This window comes from Spodoptera frugiperda, chromosome 15 (genome assembly GCF_023101765.2).
Source record: "Spodoptera frugiperda isolate SF20-4 chromosome 15, AGI-APGP_CSIRO_Sfru_2.0, whole genome shotgun sequence".
NCBI classification, from domain to species: domain Eukaryota; kingdom Metazoa; phylum Arthropoda; class Insecta; order Lepidoptera; family Noctuidae; genus Spodoptera; species Spodoptera frugiperda.
In genome coordinates, this window is record NC_064226.1 from 9972859 (window position 1) to 9986045 (window position 13187).

Consider the following 13187-nt stretch of genomic DNA (forward strand, 5'->3'; position numbering starts at 1 on the left):
ACGCTTCACCGTATAAAAAAAAACTTAGTCAAATTTGTAGAGAATTTTGTATTCTACAATATTAATAATAAATACAAATACCAAAAACCCATAGGAAATGAGATATTTCCAAAAAACCGCAAAAAAACGATTTTTGGGACCTTTGACCCTGAATTTTAAGAGTTGCTTACACCCTACCATATATAACATGGTTTTGAGACAAGTTTTAGGGGGTCAATATACAAGTATATACAAACTTACAGCTGGGTATCTCGCATTCCGAGATTCTTACCTAATTTAAGCTTATTTGACTGGACTAATTTGACGAACCCGGTTAACTTCGGAGCGCTGTAACTGAGTTTCTAATGATGGAAATTGAAAACAGTTGTAGGGGAAAATTTTTCTCGAAAAATATTCTACAAGATTGGTCTGAAGTCATTTATTTATAAAATGTAAAAAAAAAGTTATAGAGTAAAAAAGAAAATTTTATTAAGAATTTTTCACTTTTTTACTTATAACTTCTTTAATTGTTAATTTAGGGCAAAAGGGTATATAAACATATTTGTAGGCAAAATAATTTTCTACAAATTATAATTTTAAAAATTTTATTACGATGCATAGTTTCCGAGATATAGCAAAAAAAGTGTTTCCATCCCTTTTTCCAAGATGGCGGCCGAGGGACAAGGGTGGCGACCCCACAAACTTCAAGTTAAGCTTCTATTGCCCCCTACATGATCAAAAAATAAAATTGCGTCCTCTAAAAAATGTAAAGCTCATGTAACATTTCAATGGACTAAAATACAAACACATTTGAAGATTATGCGCTTGTAAAAGTAAGTATTTTGTTGTGGATTCGGATCGTAATACAGAGAAAATTAACGAACGGTATGTGTATTTTTTATTATATATCTATTGTATATTTACTAACTAATAAATTAAACTAAAATTCACGTTTCAATACCTAAACAAAAAAAAAATGCCGGTAAATTGTGTTGAAAATGTGTACAGAGGGAGCAATGGGCATTCGGATGTGAGGGAGGTTTGGGCATGTCCAATGCTCTCTTCTTTATATTGCGTACAGGAGGTCTTTTCAAAATTATAATTACCTGCTTTAATTAGGCAGTTGTCCCACCGGCAACGATGAACGAGTAACGAGTAGAGCTAGAACTAGAAACGAGTGAAAACAAAAACAAACAAGTGAAGCGAGCACTCGCCGGCAGTGTGAACAGTCAGCGATCAACTATTTGTATATGCATCTCTTTTGTTTACACGGAAAGTATATCTATTGTACGTTTCTTGAGCGAGAAAATAGCCGATAGTTAGTCGTTCACTCGCCGTTGGTGGGACAACTGCCTTAAACTATTTGAAATATTTTTAATTACAGAAAGATTCAAAAAGAAAGGTTTACGACGAGAAATTCCCAAAGATTTGATATTACGAGCCATAGAAGAGGTATCAAAAGGATCAAAAATAAAAACAACAGCTGATAAATATAAATATAAGCCTTAATTTTTTAATTACCTCCTAATTAGGAGACTGATTATTATTATAAGAAAGTTCTTTATAAGATATCTAGGCAAAAGTATGGAGCAATAGGAAGTGGCAATGAATGTAGATTATCTACAAAATCTGAATTTTTATGCATTAAATTGTGAAAAAGTGTCCATTCCTCCCCTACCTCCCTTACTTATAAAATAACGTGTCCTGTTCTTGTCCGCTGACTGATTCAAATTAATGCTACAAACATGAAATTCAGATTAAACATTCACTTTGTTATGTAGGCTTACGGGTCTTATGCCCGTGCTGCTACTGCTGCTAAATATGAAATTATGAACTAGGATAGTTTCCGACTATTTCCGACGAGAAGAGACTACTTTCAAAAACTCAGTTGCCATATAGATATATTGCTATCGTCAAAAAAAAAATTTAAGTTGGCAACATTTACTATCAAGTGTCATAAATTGTAAATAATTAAAATTGGTAAAAATAACCTAAAAGTTCCACTAGTTTGAATTTTGTAGCAAAATATTTGTTAAAATATTTATAATTGTATGCCAGTAAAATGATGCACTGTGTTAGAGCCGCTTTATCAGTGGTTTGTCAAAATAGAAACAAAATAATTTCCACCCAAACGGTTTTTAACGTCAATCACCTTATAATAGCACAACGACGGCGATGGTTTTCATCTCAAAAGGACGATACAGGTAAGAATCCTAGCGTTAACTGCTTGCATGAATACTAACTGATTATAATATAGTAACTAGAAGGCTGGATATTCAAGATAACAGATAGCGAGTTGGTTAGCATTCTTGTTCAATTATCATATTGTTTATTTTAAAATGTTATTTATGGAATTCCTTTTCAGATATAATAGTAGACAACATATGTAAGGGCGATGCTGAGCTAGAAAAGAAATTAAGGATCTTAATGTTGGAAGTTGAGGTGATGCGTCAAGATGGTAGACATGCTCCGGACAACATAAAAAAAGATCATTGGCAACATTTGTTAAGCTTGCCATCAAAAAATCAGCGTGCTTCCTACCTCAGATATTTGTTTAAAACAGAAAAATCGAGAGAAAATTTTAAGGTCTGTACAGTAGTAACTTCTTTCTATATGTGATCTGATATAATATAATATTTAAATATGTGCATAAAAATACTTGTCAAAGGGTAAACCTTATAGTGCATCCGTAGTATTTAATTATGTATGGATCCTAGTATCCAAGTGCTTGGTACATTGAATTTCATTTACCATGATCTTAATAGTATTGATTTAAGGATATTTATTTTAATAATTTTATAGGCGAAGAAAGAAGCAAAGAAGTTAAGCAATCCTGTGATAAAACCTGAAGATAGCAAAGAAAATGAAGATGACCTTCTGTATGGCATACAACATCAGACATTATTTTTGAGAATTCGAGACCAGTCCATAAATCAGTTTGACAATTACAGGTATTTACTAACATTTTATTTTAATTACACTTACATTATGATATTAATTGGGGGATGTCTTAAAATGTAAATGGACTTGTTGCCTCTTTTATATAATGATTATTATTTTACAGGGCCCTTCAAGCTCTAACATATGGACAATCTGTTGTTATAGACTGCTCGTATGAGGATTATATGGTCTATAAAGAAGCAGTAAATGCTGCTAAACAATTGACATATGTTTTTGGTGACAACAGAATTCATAAAGAACCTTTTAATTTGCATATGTGTAATGTCAACATGGGTGGACATTTTATGAAACAAATGCGAAAAAATATTCCATCATTGGATGAACCTTGGTTTCCACTGAATATACACACTGAAAGCTATTTAGATGTATTTCCAAAAGAGAAGCTAGTTTACCTAACTCCTCATTGTCGAGAAGAACTTAGCAAATTTGACCATGATGCTGTTTACATCATAGGATGTATGGTTGATAAGGTAAATACTACATATTATTAACTTACATAACAGTACAATTTTGACCAATTTCTCAACAAATGTTTTGTACTTTTAGGTGAATAATGAACCACTCTCATTAGCAAAAGCGAAAAGGGATGGAATAAAGATGGCTAAGTTACCATTAGACAGATATCTGGAATGGGCCCCAGGATCCAAGAAGAACTTGAATATAAACCATATGGTACCCATACTATTGGATTTAAAGCTTACTGGTGACTGGGAGTATTCTTTGAGGCATATTCCAAGAAGAAAACTAATGGAAACTAAAATATTAGCTATGCAGAAGAAATTAAGCCACAATCCAAAGTTACAAAATGAAGTTATGAAAAATTTTAAGCTGACCAATCCAAACAGATTGTCATTTAAAAACAAAAACTTTGGTTCATTTACATTTAAAGAAAAACAAATTAGATCTAAGAGGACATTGTATGATGATGAAAATATATAAAATACCAATTAAAACATCTTTTATTTTACTTACTTCAGATTTTAAACATGAAAAAAAATTAAATGTGATAAAACTATAAATTATTATCTAGGTTTTGTACACTAAACATTTTCGAACATACATATACCCACTAAGTAAAATAATATGCTATTACATTCAGTACTTTACACAAATAAATTTAACTTCATTCACAATGTTTAACTTTCAGCCGTCCACATTTATTTCATAACCAATTATATAATGTACTGGGAATTTGTGTTGTAACTTATTGCACAAAAATATTTTAGTAATATGCTTTGCACATTTAATTTATAAATGTATGTTTAAATCCTACAATTCCTAACTCAAGTTACATAATCTAATATTAGGATAATGCATTTAAATTGTCACAATCTACAAAAGTAGAATTATAAATTATATGGATACATAGTCATCCATTAAGACAATTATGTAACCAAAATAATATAAAATGCTATATTATTCACAAAACATAATTATAATGTCTGCACTGTGAAGAAACCTTGTGCTTATAATTACATACACAAATTATTACTATTATGTACATACATTTCATTTTATATGAACTATGGTAAGGGTAATCCACGCATGTCAACGTCTCCAGCAGAGGACTCTGACCTTTGCTTGATTGTCGCTAAAATTTCGTGCAAGTTAGATGGTAAGGCAATGTCAGCCAGGGGAACATTTTGAACTGCAGGTGGAGTCATGGGCCTCGATGGAGAGTAAGCTTCGTCCTGTAAATATACAAAAGAAACATTAGTGTTTCCTTATAATAAGCAGTATGATTTAATAATATTAATTTCCTTTGGAATATTACGAGGCATACATATTGGAATATTAACAGATGAAAACTTTAGTTAGTTATTTAATAAAGCGGTAATTTTAAATATTACCTCGCCAATCGATGAGTCTGCTTGTGCCATCTTCCGAATTTGTTGTTTTTGTTCTTCAATTTGCCTGTTCAGTTCTTCCATTTTACTTCTGAGAGTATTGGAAGCTAGACTTGGTCCTGATAATGCTTGACCACTGCCACTGCTACTTGTAGAACCGGGACTGTACGGTTCATCGTCGTCCGCAGAAACTAGCAAATAAAATTTATTCATTTTAAAACTACCTTACATTTAATTATTTGCTACTATACTTCAACAAAATATTACAGAATAGTTGAAAATACCTAATGAAGCAGCAATTTTATCCTTTACAGTAGTAGATAGATTTGATGACGAATATGCTGGCAAGGGAAGCTGCGGTCGCCTTCGTGGTGATGCCGGCGGCGTGTACGAGCGCTTGCGAGATTCTCGTGCCACCTAATTATTGCAGTTTACAAAAAAATTAATACTTGCAAAACTGTCGAAAGGTAGTACTAGTACCAAAACAATTATTTTCCAAAATAATTTGTTTATTATGTGGAAAAAAGAAACATTGATTTATTTACATCATATCAGTCATTTTTTATTTTACGTGTTCATAATAATATAAATAAGGTAAATAATAAATACAAAGAAAGTTTTTTATTTGATAGATAATTTTATAAATCTTCATTCGACGAACTGACCTTAGCGGCAACAACATCGGTCGGTATGGCGGAGGCCAAACGCTTCTTTCTTTGTCGAATAACGATTGCAATCAAGAGATGTGTCTTAATGTCGCCAATTCCTGGGCCATCAAGAGGCAGGAGAACCGCCGGTAATGGAGTGTTCGCAGGAAGTGGTACTATATAGAAATCTTTCACGGTCAACATATTCGACGCCTTTACTACTCCTAACCTAAAATTGAAAATTGCGTATAAAATATCAGCCGTAAAAGTGAATATTGTAAGGAAAATAAATTCATTCAATAGGAATGTCAGGTGAAGGATATTAGTTTTTATTTCAATTAAAACTATATTAGGTGTTCTCATCATTAAATACATTACTAACCTATTTCGACTACTTAGATAACTATATAATGCAATGTATTGCATTTTTTCTTCGTCATTTGCAGTTTGTAGTTTGAGAATAACAATGTCTTTAGTGCTTGTTTTTTTCATTTTTGCTATGTAGTCCCACACAGTGTCAGGATTTATCCTCCCAACAATATCCAGTTCAGTACTAAGATCTTCTTCTAAATCCACTGAGCTACCAGATACCTGTAATGTTGGACAAAGAGGAAGATGTTAAAACTAGAATAGAAATATAATCATGCTTTTTTGATTAGGCAACTTAAATGAGATCAGCAAACCTCATGTGCTGCAACATAGAATCTAGCAACATCCACCATGTTGATACATCCACTCCACACCGTTGCAGCCGAATTGTCAACTGTACTGCTAGGCTCTTGATCGCTTTCAGCTTCTAAAAGTAAATAATATTTTTATATTTATATAAATAATTGTATATACAAAAATAATCATGTAATGTTTAGCTAATGCTAAGCTGTGAGCAGTGTTCATTAAAACATTAGGGAAAGAACACCTGTATGAATTTGAGGCAATTGCTAATAGGTAGGTAATTTAAAAATGTATGTAAAGTATACTATAAAACAACCTGATGATTTATCTTGTTTTGTTGAATATCTTGTAGACATTAAAACATTTGTATCAATCAGTGATTTCGAAGGATCATACTCTGCTTCATAATTGCTCATGTCGGTTCTATAGTTTTCCTCGAAAACATCTTCCCTAGATTTGCGTAAGTCTTCTTCGGAAAATGCTGATGTTATCATCGGTTCGTGAGGATCATATTCAGGATGAGCCTCCTTCAACATGGCTGATTTTGGCCGCTCTATTGAGTCAGAATCTGTGGAACTGAACACACGACAAACATAAATATAAGTTAAATTTAATTTAAAGAAGAGTAAAAAGAAAATATAGATGCTTACTCATTTTTAATTTTACTATAAACATTTTCTTGAGATCTAGACCGATGCTTCTGCTTCTCGTCACTGCTAACAGTACGTTTGGAACGTGTCGTATTCCTAGGGCTATCGCGGGATGGCGAACGTCGTCTGGAATGCGCCCGAGATCTAGACCGTTCTCGTGATTTTGATCGCCTCCTGGATTTGTCTCTGGACGACGATCTACGCCGTGAGCGATCATTACTATCAGATTTATCTTTAGGTTCCTTTGCTCTATCTTTTGAAACAGATCTGGTTCTACTTGTCTTCTTCTCTGACCTGCGCATTGATCGTCTTTGTTCTTGTTTATCATCTTTATCATTTGACGCTGATCTTCTTCTAGATGATCTAGATTTCCTTTCAGAATCCCGTTTAGATTCGCGCCTACTCCTTTTTGAACGGTTGGAACTGCTGTCTTCTCGATTTCTTTTTTTACTGCTGTGTTTTTTATCTTCCTCTCCTTTATTCGTACTAATCAACAAGACAAATAATTGTTTATAAATAAATGTAAGTTTTACAAGTGTATAAATAACTTATAAAAAAACAAGCTTACTTTTCCGGTGTTTTTTCCTTTGTCAGAACATCCGAACCAACTGTCGAGACATTTAATGCTGTGACCACATCTTCAACAGGAACATTCGGATCTAATTCTGTTGATACAGACTCTTTTGTTTCCATCACCTGAATAAGAATGTTATTATTTCGATTAATTTAAAAAAAAAACATGAAAACATTATAGGAATTATTATAAAATAATTTGATTTACCTCTTCTCCTTTATGTGTTTTAAGAACATAAGTTTTGCTAGCAGCTAAAAGATCTAGTTCTGATTTCTTTATTAATTCTAATTGATGTTTAGCCTCTTTATCTCTCCACTGTGCTAACTCTTGACTTGCTAATTCTTCAGGAGATAGGCGGACCTGAGATTAAAAATAAAAGCATATTACATATATTAATATAAAATAAATTATGTTAAATAAGATAAATTTTTTTTAGTCAATCAATATTAGAATCAAATACTTACGAGTTGTTTAGGCGTAATAGATCGGTCACAAATTTTTTGCCACAGTGTCAAATTCTTTCGATCTTTTATGTTGAACATAAGTGATCTGTATTTAGCCTTGTATTTCATTCCCACGTCCTTGAACAATTCGTGCAACTCTGATTCAGTGTCGTTAGCAAATTGTTGTATTTCTGCATCTGTAAACTTTGGACCACTATTTTCTGCCATCCGCACGCTCAACTGTTCTTGCAAAGCTTTCCGCACGTTATCTCTAATTGGTTCACCACTTGACATTCTGATTCTGCTGTGCGTATCTTTCCGGCGTGACGTTGATGGCGAAACTGAAGGAGCCTGTAATATTACAATTATCGTTAGCTCGTCATCTCAGCTTCATAATCATAATGCAAACATGTTCAAGGTCCTAATCACTACTACCTGTATTAGACAATTCAAAACAGACAATATCAATTTAATAATAATTGTATAAGATTAAAAAATCATCTATAATAAAAAAATATTTATGTCCTACAAAATAATCATGGCTTTATTTTGTGATTGTTTGATCATACTACGTATCTAACTGAAGTTCATACTATGTAGATATTATCTAATTACATCAATCAAATCTCCATATCACATAGTATAATGTTAAAAGAATATCTTGTAAACAGTTAACCACATCAATTACATTACATGAGACAGATTATCATCATGATAGTTTATAACATTAACATTGTTTTATATTGATATGTGTTGTTGATATGTAGTTACATGACTTATTTATAGTAATTTAACCAGATTCTTTGAAATTTACCATTTTATTTTATATAGGCCTTGTTAAACTTTGATTTAAATATTTATTTGTAAACTAAACTTTTATTTGTTTAACATACCTTATCTTGCGAAGATTGTGCGTGTGTGCTAGGTGTTCGTATCAATTTCCTAGATGTTACTCCAGGTCTAGATGTTGACGTGCTAGCTTTTGGAGTATCACTTAGCTGAAGCTGTTGAGATTTTGGAGTAACGGGAGATTTGAGCTGTGGAGTAGCCCTAGGTTCTTCTTTTGGGGCTGATATAAGTTTAATAGATCTTTCCTTAGACTCAGTGGTAGGTGTCTTCACAGGTGGTGTCACTTGTTCAGCTGACTTCCTAGGTATTCTTTCAAAGTTGAGAGTAGTCTGAACCTTATTTGTTTCAGTGGTTTTCTTTTTTCCCAGTCCTGGTTTAATTGTACTGAGGGTTCCTGGACGTACTACTTCAAATGTTGGATTTTGCTGCAACCACGATTTCAAATTTTCTGCAGTTGGAGCGTTAGTACCTGCCAGCAATCTACCAGATTTGCGTTCATATACTATGACCTGTAATCAAAAAGTAATTCAAAAATTATACTTTTTGTTGGTAAATTATCTCTAAATATTTCTGATACAGTGGTAATATTTCAGAAACTTACTCGTGATTCTGACTTTTGCTTTTCATTAGATTTACCAGGTTCTCCATCTCCCTTAGTTGAGGTTCCTTGATTTCCAAGTGAATCTTGAGCATGTTTCCATATACATGAGTTGCTGCAATAAATACTACTAGCACGAGCAGGTTTCTTACATACAATGCAATTAGTCTTTGTTGAATCTTTAGTGGATGTTGATGGCACTGGTGATTTTATTTCAGGAGTTGGAATTCTTTGCTCACTTTCTGTTTTGTTTTGTATTCCTTGAACCTTTTCCTAAAAACAGTTGAATATAATAAGTAAACGATGTGGTATTACTTTATTAGACTTGCTAGTATCTATTATTTATAGTCATTCAACATGAATCTACCAAAGCTTACCTGTTTTGTGCCTTTAGATTGTGATTTTGCTTTCTTAATACAGTTAGGACACCTCCATTCAATACCCTGTTCTTCCATCTGTTGCCCCATTGCTTTAGTAATATTAACACACTTGCCATGAAACCAGTCTTCACAACCATCACAACATATCATAAAACGGTTGTTATGTGGCTGCTTGCAAATGCACCAAAGTCTGGAATCATGTTAATTAACTATAATACCTTATAACACACTTATTTCATTATTACTATTTTTCTTTTACCAAAATACTTTGGGTGGCATTTGAATTAGTAATAGTAACATACCTATTAGGGTCGTCTTCAGAATTCCAGCTTTCTTGGGATTCTGCTGATAATTTTTCTAATACAGGATTTGGTATTAGCTGTTCCTGTTTTTTAGTAGATAACTTTTTATTAATATACTGTCTTGATACAGCTTGTACTTGTGGTTCGGGGGTGGTAGACACAGGGAGATCTGGAGTTGGAGTTACTGCAACTGGTGTTGGCTCAGGATTGCTTGATAGCTCCATCTGACTTTTTCGTTTGGAGGAACGCGTTGCCGGCGCTTCAATTGGCGGTAGTGTAATAACTCGACCATCCCGTCGAACAATTTCTATTGGATCCTTTCGTGGAGGAGTATTCTTTGTAACAGATTTCGAGAGAGTCTGAGCATACAAATTATTTGTCTGTGTTTGTTGTTGTTGTGGAGTTTGAGGAGATTGAATTGTTTGCTGTGTCTTAACAGGACCTGTGTCAACTTTCCCCAATACTTGTTTATCAATTACCTCTTGCAAGTTCTCTGAGCTAGCTACCAGCTGAGCAACAGACATTAAGAAGTCTTCAGTTAAACCTTCCTCTTCAGGCTGTAATCCACCTAACAAATCTAATGTAGGTGATAAAGGACCTGCTAAACTTGGACTATTCATAGTCCCACTTGTAGATATAGTTGGTTGACTCTTAACTGGGTTTGAGATCCCTGTGGTATCTTGAAGTATTTGTGCCAAGCTTGCATCATCCAGTTGAGGAATTGGGTCATAAGGTTTAGCTTTTTCAGGTGGACTACTTTTTTCTTTTTGTTTCAGGTAAGTTTTGTGCACTATTGGCTTGAGATTTTCTGTGTTATCAATTTTGCTGTTATCTGCAAGTTTACTTTCATTTGGTTCTATAACTTTAGCAGTGGCTGACTTTTTATCAGAACCTGATAATAGAGATTCTTTTTCATTTGTAGGAGTTTTGGGGGTACCTTTTCCATCAGTTGATACTCTTCTAATAACATCTGGTGTTGAGAATAATGAAGTCATATCAGACAAAAGAGCAGAAACATGAGCAGGTGTCTTCTTTTCTTTTTTAATTACTTTAGGAATTTGTTTTATAACCACTTTACTTGAATCATTGCTAGATGGAACAGAAGTTGATATCTTTGATGATGGTAACAAGCTCTCCAAATCCACATCTGAGGAATCTTTCTTTTCAGTAATATTCTTGTGTAGTAATTTTTCTTTAATGTCTTTTTTAAGAACATTTCTATTAGACTTCAGTTTAGTTATTAATTTAGGCTCGACCTTGGAAACTTTAGGTGTAGCAACCGTTTTTAATATGCGTGGTTTTAATTTGTTCTTCTTTAGTCTAAGAGAACCTGTCCTATCTTTTGTGTCTTTGTAGTCAGAATCAGAGTCTCTGTCAGGAATGCTATCACCAGATGAGCTTACAGAAGAGGATTCTGTACTGTCATCAACCTTTTGCAAAGCTTCAGGTTTTTCCACTTCTCTGATATCCTTAGATTTGTTTATAATAGGCAGTGGCTTATGTAGCACATCATTTCCTTTTAATATTATTGGAGTTTCAGTTGGATTTATAACTATCTTTTTACCTTTGGGTATAATTTTTTGTTCCAAAATAGTAATTTTCTTTGAATTTGGAACAGGTTTAGGTGGTGGTGTGTGTGAGATCTGAATAACTGATTCATCATAACTTGATAAATTGTCACTATGTTGAGGTGTAGATTGACTGGGAGATTTGAGTGGTGTATAACAGTGATCATTTTGGAATCCTACTAAGCTATTTTCTCTTGTTTCTATCCTCAGTGACTGTAACATTTCAGCACCACTATCTGTAAACAACAAATTAAACATTGTAGTAGAACTTGACTACCAATTACCCAGTATAGTAATATGGCAATGGCAATGGCAATACACTACCTTCATAAGGGCAAGGTAACCTTCTATTTTTATCTTTGAATTAAAAAAATGACATGTCATAAGTGGTGAATGGTAGATATTTTGATGTACCTAATGTTTTTGCATTGTTTATGTTCTTGCATCAAGCAATAATTTTGTAATAAAGGAATTAGAAATGAATACTTACCATACTTTATGATACTGTTTGGTTCGTCATAATAACTATCAACCGAGAGAGTCACATGAGGTACTTTTTCGTCATCGGAGTCAGAGTCAGTTGCATCATCAGGTTTGCCTTCATGACCAACCCGAACAACACTAATACCAGTGCTTTGAGATCCATCCGTACCTTAAAGAATAATTAATATAAAATAATGTCCAAACTATAAGCAATTAACAGAAATCGACGTCTTTAAAGTTTTGGCGCCAAAATGCATTTATAAGTTAATCTTAGTAGAATGATAGAATATTGATGTTTATAAACCTATTAGACTCGCATCACAGATAGATTTGATAGATACGAAGCATCCGAAATGAAGTTAACATATCGAAATATTATTTTGTATCTCCTTACTTCTAAGCAGTGGTGGTATACAAATACTTTGAGAATTATTTGTGCATACCAAACTGCGTTTATTTGATGTTTAGTTTGCAGTATACAAGTGTGTTTGCTTATGATAGGCAAATAGAAAAATGAACATTATAACTTACCCATTAATGTTCCAAGTAATTTCTGATCAACAGAGAGAGATCCATCCTTGTTTACAATAACAACAACAGAACTATCAGCTTTAGTGGAGGGTCCATTAAGATCCGTGTAGTTAGTTATGACTGTGTTTGACATTTTTCATTGCAATTCATGCAGCCATTTTAATTTAAATTCTCTATTTATAGCCATTCAAGATACATGCACCGCGTCTATTTATGACGCATCCAAATCCAACGCGCTTGACGCCATCTTGGAGTCCACCATTAGATTGAATGGCCGCACCGCGGCAAACACAACAGTTGTTAACCTCACAATTGTAAAATTCGCTTCCGAAATTAAATACGACAAACTAATTGATAGTATCCCTTTCAAGTTAAAAACATTTCTAGAGAATAGCGAATTTAATTTCAGAAAGACGCACAGTTATCAATAGTAAAGATTTTTTATTTTCGTTAATTTCTTTCTTTACTTTGGGTAAGAGGCTTTTGGCTTTACAAATTTAATAATAATTTATATCCCCGTTTATTCTTCAAAATAGTGTTTGTAAAAAAGTACTTGATAAACGTTATAGCGTATTTAGTTTTTTAATAAGTTCATATTTCAATAAATGATAATATCTTTTCATCTTAAGAAATACAACTGATGAGTACATCGGCGCCAAAAGGCAATAGCGTACCGAACCTATTTTTTCCAACTACAAGTGAT

General features: G+C 33.2%; 2 protein-coding genes across 2 annotated transcripts; one reads left to right on the forward strand and one right to left on the reverse strand.

Annotated features, from left to right (window-relative positions):
• The first annotated feature begins 1900 nt into the window (after positions 1–1900).
• LOC118278520 (mitochondrial ribonuclease P protein 1 homolog) lies at positions 1901–3893 on the forward strand. The gene is made up of 5 exons (XM_035597763.2): positions 1901–2183; positions 2345–2565; positions 2782–2930; positions 3044–3410; positions 3487–3893. The coding sequence occupies exons 1-5, from the start codon at positions 2042–2044 to the stop codon at positions 3877–3879; spliced, it is 1272 nt and encodes a 423-aa protein (XP_035453656.1). The 5' UTR covers positions 1901–2041; the 3' UTR covers positions 3880–3893.
• LOC118278487 (death-inducer obliterator 1) lies at positions 3882–12946 on the reverse strand. Its single transcript, XM_035597703.2, has 17 exons — positions 12485–12946; positions 11961–12122; positions 9903–11706; positions 9598–9790; positions 9224–9493; positions 8667–9131; positions 7795–8124; positions 7538–7690; positions 7325–7452; positions 6757–7242; positions 6423–6682; positions 6118–6230; positions 5817–6025; positions 5453–5663; positions 5072–5204; positions 4791–4978; positions 3882–4631 (listed from the first exon to the last, which is right to left on the reverse strand). Exons 1-17 carry the CDS (start codon positions 12615–12617, stop codon positions 4464–4466), a joined length of 5406 nt encoding a protein of 1801 aa, XP_035453596.1. The 5' UTR covers positions 12618–12946; the 3' UTR covers positions 3882–4463.
• Between the last annotated feature and the right edge of the window lie 241 nt (positions 12947–13187).